Raw genomic sequence first — 12,834 nt, forward strand, 5'->3', positions numbered from 1 at the left:
GGATAGTTTTTTTTTAATTATAGCATATCTTCTCAGATAAGTGGAAATCTTTCTTCGTGAATTCTTTAAATCACTAAGTTGCTCACATTTTGCTCCTTTTTCTTTCCATTGTATCTTTAGGTAATGACAAAATTATATTAACTGCTTAATTGAACAATGGAAAATCCAGAATGGAATGTAAAAAATATTATGAAAAGGATAGTTGCTACTCGTCATATAGTGGAGATAGTGAGTCGCAGATAGGCACAACAGAAGACTGCAGCAGCAGCAGTGTATGATGGGAGAGGCAACTGGCTGAGGATAAGGAGGATGCTGGGGCAGGGGGGAGGGGGGGGGGGGGAGTGAAGTGCTGCTGGAGAGTGTGCAGGGTCAAGATGGAGAGAGGGTAGGGCAGCGAGATCCAGTCAGGAGGCTACACAAAGGGCAGGGTGAAGTAAAGGAAGGGGGGGGGGGGGGTGGAAAAGGAGAGAAGTAAAGACTGGGTGTGTTGGTGGAATAGAGAACTGTGTAGTGCTGTAATGGGAACAGAGAAGGACTAGATGGGTGAGGACAATGACTGACGAAGGTTGAGGCCAGGAGGGTTACGGGTATGTAGGATATATTGCAGGGAGGGTTCACACCAGTGCAATTCAAAAAAGCTGATATTGGTGGGAAGGATCCATATGGCACAAGCTTGACGAAGTCAATGAAATTAAGAATGTCATGTTAGGCGGCGTGCTCACCAACAGGATGTTCCAGTTATTTCTTGCGCACAGTTTGTCAATGACCATTCGTGCTGACAGACAAGCTGTTGGTTGTCATGCCCATGTAGAATGCAGCATAGTCGTTGCAGCTTAGCTTGTTAATCATATGACTAGTTTCTCAGGCAGCCCTGCCTACGATTTGGTAGTTAATATTTGTGACTGGACTGAAGCAGATTACCATTCCAGCACTATTCCACCAACTCACCCAGACTTTTTACTTCTTTCCTTTTCCACTAACCCACTCTCCCCCTCTCTCCCCTACCCTCCGTCTAACCTCCCGACTGCACCTAGCTGCCCTGCCCTCTCTCTTCACCTTGTCCCTGCACGCTCCCCAGCTGCACTTCATTGTCCCCCACCCCTACCTTGCTATCCCTCCCACCCTCTGCTCCAGCCTCTTCCTTCCCTCCACCCAGATGTCTCTCCCATCATGCACTGCTGCTGCTGCTGCTGCTTGTAGCCTGGCTTCAGCTGCCAGAGACTGTAGTCATGTGTGTGTGAGTTGTGTTTGCATGAGTGTGTATGTCTATTGTCTATTTTTCAAAAAGTCTTTGTTGGCCGAAAGTTTATTTTGCAACAGTCTTTTTGTTGTGCCTATCTGCGACTCAGCATCTCCACTGTACACTAACTGTTTCATGAAAACATTTCTGAAGAGACAAAACTGTCACCTATATCTTTCCCCACTGTTCTTCTTGCCAAGTCAACACTTATAATTTAGTTATGCAATATTTTTAATTAGCAACAATTAATTATTATAATGATTTACCACAATAATTGATGATTTTTGGAAATTTATTTTTGGTTTTACATCTAAGCTGATGAAGGTATATGAATCTAATACCAAGTTGTCAATGAGAGTAGCATTATGCCCTAAACTATGAGAACAAAACTGTAGCAAACCGATCAAACCATTAACTGTGTGTCCTCGCTCTCTACTACATAACTAGTGTAAATATCCCAACAATAACCAGCTCTAGTTACTTCTGTAATGCATTGCTAACATACTAAGTGTCAATGAAATTTATAATATTTTCTCTTGGTACTTTGATACGGTCTCTAACTGTATACTGTGTGTTCCAGATTTTATACTACAAGCTGAAAACAAATCTCCTTCTAGAATCTCACATATGACGTTGTTTCATACATGCTGCATTGTATTAGATCTACAATAATAAAGTGAAAACAACAGAAATTATTGACACATACACATGCAATTTTTCATTTTTAAGCAGTGGGAAATTTATGTAACACCAATGACAAAAAAGAACATATACCTTAGCCTTTGTTAGGAGAGATCCAAGGCCCCAGAATGTTCCTCCTCCAGTTGCTGTGCCTCCAATCCTCTCATAAGAATTGTCAGACTCCACCTGTATTAAAAATTCAAATAAATACTAAAATCTGCCCTTAAAGAGCAAGAAATGCTGGTCAGGACAAATACATCTACCTAACTTTAATTATAACTATAGCCTCAATATGTCTGTTAGCTGTTGTGTAGCACACATTCAAAGACTAATATCATTTGCTCCATACTGTATGGTCAAATTCACAACAGTTACAGGAAGTTTCAAACATGTAGTGCCTGTATGAATCAATGCAATATAAGTAGCATGTTTACATCCATTGTAATTGAAAATTCTAATGACACCACATCCAATTTTTTGCCAAATATACAGTGAAGCAGACATTGCAACTATTACTGAAGTCTAACCTCAACTGTGAATATACTATACACCTCTTATTATGTTTGTAGAATTTTTGTAGTACTTGTAATGTTACCATTATGAAGAGACAGTCCTTTTTCAGCAACTGACATGCACATAGTTTACTTTTTCCAAACTGACTAGAACACACACAGGATGAGCGACGAAAAAATTTTATTCTTTTAAGTGTATATGCATTTGATCCTTTCTTCAAGGAGTTTTAGAGCCAAATGAAAGGAAGTATTAAACAATTGGAAATATTAGGCATTGCCTAACAGTACATCTATTCACTCATGAAAATTATTGCTACCAATGCACTGCAGTTTGAGAGTAACAGAGATGTTCATCAATGCAAAACTAGAAGGAAAAATGATTTCCACCTTTGCACCAGTAAATCCAACATTAGCAAAGAGTGAAATATTCAGCTATAAAATGCCTACCGAAATAATGTGTCTGACACACAGAAGAAGTGTACATAGACCCACGTGAAAGTGGAGATAAAAGACCTTAGCCAGTGACTTCAATGTCAGCATCATGCAGGTGATATGCAGTAAGTCAGATGAGCATGTGGAACATTCTCCACAACAACTGCCACTATCCATATCACTTACAATGCATGCAGGCTTTATTACCTATGGACTTGCCTCCACAGTGACAGTTATCTCACTGGTTCATCACACAGGTTACCACAGTGCTCTGATTTCTATCACCCACCAGATTCACAGGTGAGGCTACCTTTAGAAGGGGTGGTATGGCTAACCTTCACAACATCCTCCTGTGGGCTTTGGAGAATCCGCATAGTATGGTGGCAGCGAGCGAAAGATCTACACTGATTCATCCTCAATGTGTGGGTGGGGAATATTGATGACCACCTCATGGTACCAGCCATCCTTCTGCAATGCCTCACAAATGAGGCATATCTGCACTTCTTGCAGACGACCCCCTCCCCCTACCCTGCTGGTAGGCATGCTTTTGGAACTAGTAAAGGTGATTTGGTTACTACACGATTGTGCTCGAGATCACTGCCCTCTTTGGGGAAAAGCTGGAAAACTAGTACAAACAGAACTTTCCTACTAGCCTGTTGTGTTCTCATTTGTGTTTTCAATCACTGAAACCTACAATGTCAAATATATTTTATCCCAACCTTCTTGTGAGTGTATCTCCCTTGAAATGCACTTCCATCCATATGCCCATTTGACTGTTTCTGCTCCTTATTCTCTCTGGGTTTGTTTCCTACAGGTTGTCCATATTTAGTAAAATCACTCTATAATGTTTACTGTGAATATGATCCATGGATAATGGAACTAAGCCACATAATCAACAGAAAAGTAGTTCAGTGCTATGCTGCATGGATGTTACTAATCAGAATCATGTAATTTAAACATAAGTGAACAAAGTGAACAATCACACAGTCCTGATGAGCAATTATGTCAGGTGCATCTCTAATATTCACATCTGTGGCATAACTGTAAGGGGCAGTCAAATAAAAACTGAACGCCTGCCACAGTGGGACCATGGGATGCTTCCATTCAAATGTAATCACCATGCATTAAGACTTTTATCCCGTTGGGAGACAAGACCATCAATTCCCATTTCATAGAGTGCAGTCAACCACTGACAGATCCACAAGCACACCCATTCTTAATTTCCGAAACCGATGACCACGTATGTCTTTCTTCAAGTTGCCAAGGATGTGAAAATGACACAGTGAAACATCCGGGCTATACAGAGGATGTTGCATTGTTTCCCAACCAAATCGCTGAAGCATAGCCTTCATCCGATTGACAGTGTGGGGGCACACAGTATTGTGCAACAGAATGATTCCCTCCCACAGCACATCTGAGTGTTTTGACTTCATGGCATGTCACTTCCCACAAAGTTTCTTTGAAGTGCTGAGCATTGATTGCAGTTCCACACTTGAGGAACTCAATGAGCACAGGGCCCCGGAAGCCAAAAAAGGAGGTCATCATGACCTTACTGGAACTTGTGCAAACAGCTTCGGATTTGTAAAATTTAAAATTTTCCCGGCAAATCAACTGTTACATTTCCATTGTTGACTTCATCATTTGCCCTCACCCTGCATTGAATCATTCTGTTGCATGATAATGCCTGTCCCCACACTGCCAATAAGACGAAGGCTAAGCTTCAGTGATTTGGGCGGGAAATGCTTCAACATCCTCAGTACAGCCCTGACCTTTCACTGGATGATTTTCACAACTTTGATGACCTGAGGAAAGATGTGCGTTGACTTTGGTTTGGATCAGATGAGGAAGTGCAAGATTGGGTACGGTTATGGATCCGACAGCAGCAGGCTGCGGTCTATGAAACAATCATTTGACTGCCACTCACACAACAAGAAACTGTCTTATAATAATTATCACATGCAATTTAATAAAAATGGCATAATATAAACATATTTGTTAATTCAGTGAACAACAATGTGACTCAGTGCCAAAGTTCTTTCCAAAAATAAAAGGCATCCATATCTCAGCATGAGGAAATTTTCAAATAATGACCCAAGAAAAAGTGATGAATCTTAACACAAAACAGGAAACGACAACTCACACAAGCAAAATAATTAGATGCCAGTGAAATAAAAGCCCTAATGGTTTGTCTGCTACAGATATGTTTTGAAAAACAGGGTTTACAATTTTATTTTTCTTGTGCTAACAACTAATTCTGTACAGAGACAATTTTGAGCCAATAATGGATTTTATACGTGCAAGAGCATTATGTTTATTAATTTTTATTATTATTATTAACAGTATTATGATGCTAATTTTTTTAATATTGTTTAACTATAGTGTTCACGACAAACACCTTAGGAATATTTTTAATTCTCCTTTGTCTGCAGTGGCCTATGATCCAGTATTTAAATCGCAGAGGCAATTCCAAATTGAGTATGCACACACGTCACACCTAGATCAGATTTTTTCACATAGAAGCCATCAGCATATCAAATTTTAAAAGCTTTTCTGGTCAAGGTAAATAGTTAAAATTGTAAGCTGTGTTAGTATAGCTCTTTCTAACAGTGCTACTGAGCAACCCAACGGTCCTGCTTCTGACATTGTGGTATATACAGTATCTCTACATGGATCAAACATCTTTTACCCTAATTCAGGTGTTTTTAGTAGCTGCTCAACATAGCCGGGGCACCTAATACGCATTTTAAGTAATTCACAATAGCATCTTGGTGCAGTCTTAATAAAATAATAGTATGCCACGAACAGGACAGGTGTCAATAAGTAGCCTGGATCACACCCAGGTTCTCCCCTCTTATTGTCTCTGACTGGTCTTTCAGAGAGGGAGAGAGGGAGAGAGAGAGAGAGAGAGAGAGAGAGAATATGTTGTATCACTATCACTTCTCCCCATTCCTGTTCCATTTGCGGTATAGTGTGTGGGAATAAAATGTGACGATAAGCCCCCATATGAGCTCTACTTTTCTAATTTTCCAACATGATCATTTCACAAGATTTATATGGGAAGAAATGGTATGTTTCCTACTTTTCTTTGAACATCCACTTTCGGAATTTTAACAGTAAACCACCCCATATTGTCCACTGCTTCACTTGTATTGTCAGCCATTTGAATTTGATGAGCATCGCCATATCACTACCATGTTTGCTATATAAATCCATGACAAAACACACTACTTTTCTTGGGATCTTCTCAATCAATACTACCCATTAAGGGTTCCAGAAAGGTGAGTCATACTCACTAATTGGTTGAATGAGTGTTTTGTACAACCCTTTTTTGTGGAAGAATTACATTTATCGGGGTTTCCTCCAAAGAATCTCAAACTGGCAAGTGCCTTTCCTGCAACCTAGTTTTATATTTCTGTTTCACTTAAAGTGACCCCATACAGTTACTTCTGGGAACTACTAAATATTTTATGACAGTTACCATTCCACACAGCATGACATTTTATATATCATTTGGAGGCAACTGTGATTTCAAAATAGTTAAAATTTGTTATTTTTTGACACAATCACAACTATCTTTTCAGATTACTGGTTCCAATCATCTTAAATGGCCATCTTCAGATCTAAAAATAAAAATTAAAATCTTTATATAATTTACAATGTTATGTGTAAAACACATATGTGTTATAAAATAAAGATATAATAAGATTCACATACCCAATTGCTGCACGTAAGGGCTACATGTTATCACTAATGTGACAGTATTCAGCTACATTATATTTAATAAAATTGAAAATAAAAATAAAATAAAAATCCATCCACAACTGATGTCTATAGGTTACAAAAGTGACAAGAATACTTCACATTTGTAAACATGTTTTGTTAAAAGGAGTTGCAGAAACATTGCCTAAATTTTCATTATTTCATTATTATAAAATGCATGATTGATCTCCTGCCGAATTAAAAGCTGCCCAATGAGCAACCAAAACCTGTTTCTCTGATGTGCCAGGCTTTCTGCTGAAGCCTGCGAGACTTGACTACAACGTAAACAAACCAACAGTCAAAGATGTAGTGCTCTCTAGCGGACTTGGCAACTCTATATTATATTTAAAGAATTTTTATATGGGAGCACTGTGAATCACCAAAACAAAACAAGCTTCCCAAGTGTGGTCACATGCAAAGATTGTGCTTGCTGCGTTCTTTGAATTTAATGGGATAGTATGTCATGAGTCCTTGTCACAAGGTCAACAATTAGCACAGAGTTCCGTTGCACCAATTTGTGAGAAATAAAATGCATCATCTAACTTTATAGTGAAACAATCCATTGCTTTTGCAGCACAAAAATGCATCTGCTCACATTTTACAGCTTATTTGTAAATTTTTGGTCCAAATCAGTACCACAATGATGTGTCCAAGTCCATACTCAAAGCTCCCAAAAATAAAGAAAACCTTAAAGGGGCATTATTTTATAACCATAGATAAGATTAAAAGCATATCGCTGAGAGAGCTAAAAGCTATATCAAAGATAAAGTTTCAAAAATGTTTCATGTATCAGTAAAAGGGCAGGTGTAAGTGTAAATAACCAAAGTGGGCTATTTTGAAAGGGATAAAATGTAGTAAATAAAAATTCTTTTGGAAAAATAAAAAATCCTGTAATTTTTTAACACACCTCATACTATTGTCACGAACCTCTCTTTGCTTTTATAGCATCTTTTTAACATGGTTAACAAAATATGATGAGCCTTTCTCAACTCCCCCCAGCCCCACCGCCCACCCTCAACACACACATTATGCAATACTTTTGAATTATACTGGTTGATAGTCTTTATCTTCATCCCTTGAGATTAATGCCTGGTGTTAACTGCTTGGATAATTCTGCTTATTTATTTTCTCCAACTGAACACAAAATTTTAACTAAGTACAAGTTTTTGTCATACATACTGAATATCATGGATAGTCTCAGTATGGAGAGAGTCAAATAATAACCAAACAACAGAAAAAACAAATTTGGCATGTGCTTCTCTGCAGTGCTTGGAGCAACAACACAGTCATTTATATTCCATTTACTTAACTTTTAAATTACATTTAAGATGGTGATCACCATTCAACAGTGCCGTAATACTTCCCTCTTTCCAAATTATGAAACTGTTTTAATTTTAAAGTAAGAAAGATGCATATTTCAAAAGAAAAAAACTGAAAGTACAGACAATTGTTGGCAAAACTGAGGTTTCAAGTCAATTACATGAACATTATTACCATTATTGACTTGAAACAGACACTGTGCACAAATACAAGAGTGAAATTTATATAGCTTAACACCAGTACTAGTATGATAAGGAAAGAAAACAGAATATTGGGCTAAAATTTTTTTAGACTTTTGTGAAATGAGAAGAATAGATTTAGAAATCTTTCTTTACAAAAAAGGGACTTTTCTACTTTCCTGACTTACTTTCATGATGCTAACTCCTGAGCCAATATTAACCAAGAGATACGGAAAGATATTTGGGTCCGCATTTTGAAACTTGTACTCAGGATTGCCATGGCGGTGGTATTCAAATGCTTCATCTGTAATGTTCTTCAGTAAGAAATTGCACCCCTTGATCAAGCAGCTCATCTCATCCTCTTTGTCAACTCTAACAAGAAGTTTTTCAGTGCAACAGAGTTAGTCAATTTTTTTAAAAAAAATCTGAGTGTTATTGGTTTTAAAAGTATAAAGTTTGCAGTACAAAATCTAAGGCTTATTTTACTATAAATTTTACAAAAGTTAAAATACTTACGAAAGACCCAGTTTTTGTTGAAGAAGTTCTGTGTACTTATAAGCTCCTCCACCAGTAGCTTTTATGGTTTTTCCGACCATATTTTCTCTGCTATTAACCAAATTAGCTTCAATAAAATTCAAACAATTTTCAATGTATTTTGTTTCAAATTTAATGAAGTGCAATCTAGCTCCTTCCGATACCTCATATAATCGATGCTCCTACAAAGAGAAAACCATAATCAATAAAGCACTAGCTGTAACACTAAATTTCAAAAAGGCAACGAGCACTACTTAACTCCTTACTATATACCGGTGAGCCAAACTGGAAAATCACTGTGTGCTTTTAGCATGAATTTTTTTCTTTTACTAATACAGAATTTTTGTTTTCCAAAATATAAGCAAAAAGCTCGTTTGAAACATTTCTGGCACACCACGCATGTAACGTGCAATATCTAGCAGTTCTGTGTTTTTTTACTACTACTACTACTACTACTACTACTACTACTACATGACGTGACATAACTACAAATACTTTACCTATGCTGTCCAATGGCACACAAGCTACTTCAATACTTCTTTACTCATGCAGTATGGAACATTTTCAAACAGATTCTATACTTATTCATAAAGAAATGAACTTTACAATTCACACAATGGACAAAGGATCAATCCACACTTCAACTGTGGAAATTTGCATCATTGTTGACCTCCCAATACAGGTAAGTGCTTAACATTCACTCATTTGTGTGTGAATAAGGCCTGAAACTGTTTCAACATGTCTCACACTGCATGTGTAGCGGAGTACTGATGTAGACTGCGTGCCACTGGACAGTATGAGTTATATCATGCCATAGAGTACTTGCAAAGAAACAATGAACTGTTATATGTTGCACCTTACATGCATTGTATGCCAGGAATGTACCAAACCATTTATTTCTTACGTTCCGCAAAATAAAACTTCTTTTCAGAATTGCTTGTCAATATGGTCTACTAACATCAAAAACTACAGTACTGGCCATTGAAGTTGCTACACCACGAAGATGACGTGCTACAGATGCGAAATTTAACCGACTGGAAGAAGATGCTGTGATATGCAAATGATTAGCTTTTCAGAGCATTCAAACAAGGTTGGCACCGGTGGCGACACCTACGATGTGCTGACATGAGGAAAGTTTCCAACTGATTTCTCATACAGAAACAACAGTTGACCAGCGTTGCCTGGTGAAACGTTGTTGTGATGCCTCGTGTAAGGAGGATAAATGCGTACCATCACGTTTCCGACTTTGATAAAGGTCGGATTGCAGCCTATCGCGATTGCGGTTTATCGTATCGCGACATTGCTACTCGCGTTGGTCGAAATCCAATGACTGTTAGCAGAATATGGAATCAGTGGGTTCAGGAGGGTAATACGGAACACCGTGCTAGATCCCAACGGCTTTGTATCACTAGCAGTCGAGATGACACGCATCTTATCTGCATAGCTGTAACGGACCATGCAGCCACATCTCGATCCCTGAGTCAACAAATGGGGATGTTTGCAAGACAACAACCATCTGCACGAACAGTTCGACAACGTTTGCAGCAGCATGGGACTATCAGCTCCGAGACCATGGCTGCGGTTACCCTTAACGCTGCATCACAGACAGGAACGCCTGTGATGGTGTACTCAACGACGAACCTGGGTGCACGAATGGCAAAACGTCATTTTTTCGGATGAATCCAGGTTCTGTTTACAGCATCACAATGGTCACATCCGTGTTTGGCGACATCGCGGTGAATGCACATTGGAAGCGTGTATTCATCATCGCCATACTGGCGTATCACCCGGCGTGATGGTATGGGGTGCCACTAGTTACACGTCTCGGTCACCTCTTGTTCACATTGACGGCACTTTGAACAGTGGACGTTACATTTCAGATGTGTTACGACCCGTGGCTCTACCCTTCTTTCGATCCCTGCAAAATCCTACATTTCAGCAGGATAATGCACGACCGCATGTTGCAGGTCCTGCACAGGCCTCTCTGGATGCAGAAAATGTTCGACTGCTGCCCTGGCCAGCACATTCTCCAGATCTCTCAACAATTGAAAACATCTGGTCAATGGTGGCCGAGCAACTGGCTCGTCACAATACGCCAGTCACTACTCTTCATGAACTGTGTTATCATGTTGTAGCTGCATGGGCAGCTGTACCTTTACATGCCATCAAAGCTCTGTTTGACTCAATGCCCAGGCGTATCAAGGCCGTTATTGCGGCCAGAGGTGGTTGTTCTGGGTACTGATTTCTCAGGATCTATGCACCCAAATTGCGTGAAAATGTAATAACATGTCAGTTCTAGTCTAATATATTTGTCCAATGAATACCCGTTTATCATCTGCATTTCTTCTTGGTGTGGCAATTTTAATGGCCAGTTGTATAATACACAAATTATTTTCACAAAAAGAAAAAAAGACTTAATGCATAAAGGGGTTAAAACGAAGCATCACATGGTCTTAATGATACAGACTAAAACATTACATGTGAAGTCAAATTCATTAACAAAGGTAGTGTTCTTATCTAAAATAAAATAAACTTATAAACAAATACACTGTAATTCAATACTGCTTAAAATTCTGGAGCTGAGGAGTCAAACTTAGAAAAAAATGGCTAAATCCCATTAAGGAATTGAGAAACTAAGTTTGGAGCAACTGTAATGAAAAATAATAGTGTTTCTTTGACAAGAATTAAGGAGCTGAGGCTTGTTTAACTGCTAATGAAAGAAACAATATTATGAGAAGGAAAGTTGCTACTCATCTTATACCGGAGATACTGAGTCGCAGATAGGCACACAAAAAGACTCTCACAATTAAATCTTTTAGGGTTTCAGTTGCCTGAGACTGCAATCATGCATGCGAGTTGTGTGTGTGTGTGTGTGTGTGTGTGTGTGTGTGTGTGTGTGTGCGCGCGCGCCCGCACGCACTCCACTATATGGTGAGTAGCAACTTTCTTTCTCATAATACTGTTACATTCCATACTGGATTTTCCATTGTTTGCCAATGAAAGAAATTAAACATAAATGTTACACTAGTTGAGATTAGGAATAAACTTGCCTCTGGCGCAAAACGATCTTCAGTTTGTTTTTATCGTGTCAGCTGAACTGAGAACCATTTTTGCAGTTAGAGGCAAATTTAGTTCTAATCTCAACTTATCATATAACTGTGTTCAATCATTGATAAAAAGTTTATATATATATTATGCTAGTGTTGTGGCTCACAGCCTTGTGCTAGCTTTTTTTTTTAATATCATTTCATTTAACTTAATTATACATTCAAAACAATTCCCATTAAGTGCCATAAAACAGTGTACACATCTACATCTACATCTACATCCATCTACATTCATACTCCGCAAGCCACCCAACGGTGTGTGGCAGAGGGCACTTTACGTGCCACTGTCATTACCTCCCTTTCCTGTTCCAGTCGCGTATGGTTCGCGGGAAGAACGACTGTCTGAAAGCCTCCGTGCGCGCTCTAATCTCTCTAATTTTACATTCGTGATCTCCTCGGGAGGTATAAGTAGGGGGAAGCAATATACTCGATACCTCATCCAGAAACGCACCCTCTCGAAACCTGGCGAGCAAGCTACACCGCGATGCAGAGCGCCTCTCTTGTAGAGTCTGCCACTTGAGTTTATTAAACATCTCCGTAACGCTATCACGGTTACCAAATAACCCTGTGACGAAACGCGCCGCTCTTCTTTGGATCTTCTCTATCTCCTCCGTCAACCCGATCTGGTACGGATCCCACACTGATGAGCAATACTCAAGTATAGGTCGAACGAGTGTTTTGTAAGCCACCTCCTTTGTTGCTGGACTACATTTTCTAAGCACTCTCCCAATGAATCTCAACCTGGTACCCGCCTTACCAACAATTAATTTTATATGATCATTCCACTTCAAATCGTTCCGCACGCATACTCCCAGATATTTTACAGAAGTAACTGCTACCAGTGTTTGTTCCGCTATCATATAATCATACAATAAAGGATCCTTCTTTCTATGTATTCGCAATACATTACATTTGTCTATGTTAAGGGACAGTTGCCACTCCCTGCACCAAGTGCCTATCCGCTGCAGATCTTCCTGCATTTCGCTACAATTTTCTAATGCTGCAACTTCTCTGTATACTACAGCATCATCCGCGAAAAGCCGCATGGAACTTCCGACACTATCTACTAG

The 12,834-nt window shown here is 39.1% G+C and overlaps 1 protein-coding gene across 2 annotated transcripts in view; it reads right to left on the reverse strand.

The window, feature by feature from the left end:
* The window catches only part of LOC126236613 (4'-phosphopantetheine phosphatase), a 167,163-nt gene that overhangs the window by 121,789 nt on the left and 32,540 nt on the right, over nucleotides 1-12,834 (reverse strand). For both annotated transcript variants that reach the window (XM_049946050.1, XM_049946049.1), the window contains exons 3-5: nucleotides 8,640-8,839; nucleotides 8,312-8,495; nucleotides 2,015-2,107 (exon numbers count right to left, since the gene is read on the reverse strand). In XM_049946050.1, the coding sequence (XP_049802007.1) occupies nucleotides 2,015-2,107; nucleotides 8,312-8,495; nucleotides 8,640-8,839 (477 nt within the window). The remainder of the gene's footprint in view (nucleotides 1-2,014; nucleotides 2,108-8,311; nucleotides 8,496-8,639; nucleotides 8,840-12,834) is intronic.

The sequence above is a fragment of the Schistocerca nitens genome, chromosome 2 (assembly GCF_023898315.1).
Source record: "Schistocerca nitens isolate TAMUIC-IGC-003100 chromosome 2, iqSchNite1.1, whole genome shotgun sequence".
Classification (NCBI taxonomy): domain Eukaryota; kingdom Metazoa; phylum Arthropoda; class Insecta; order Orthoptera; family Acrididae; genus Schistocerca; species Schistocerca nitens.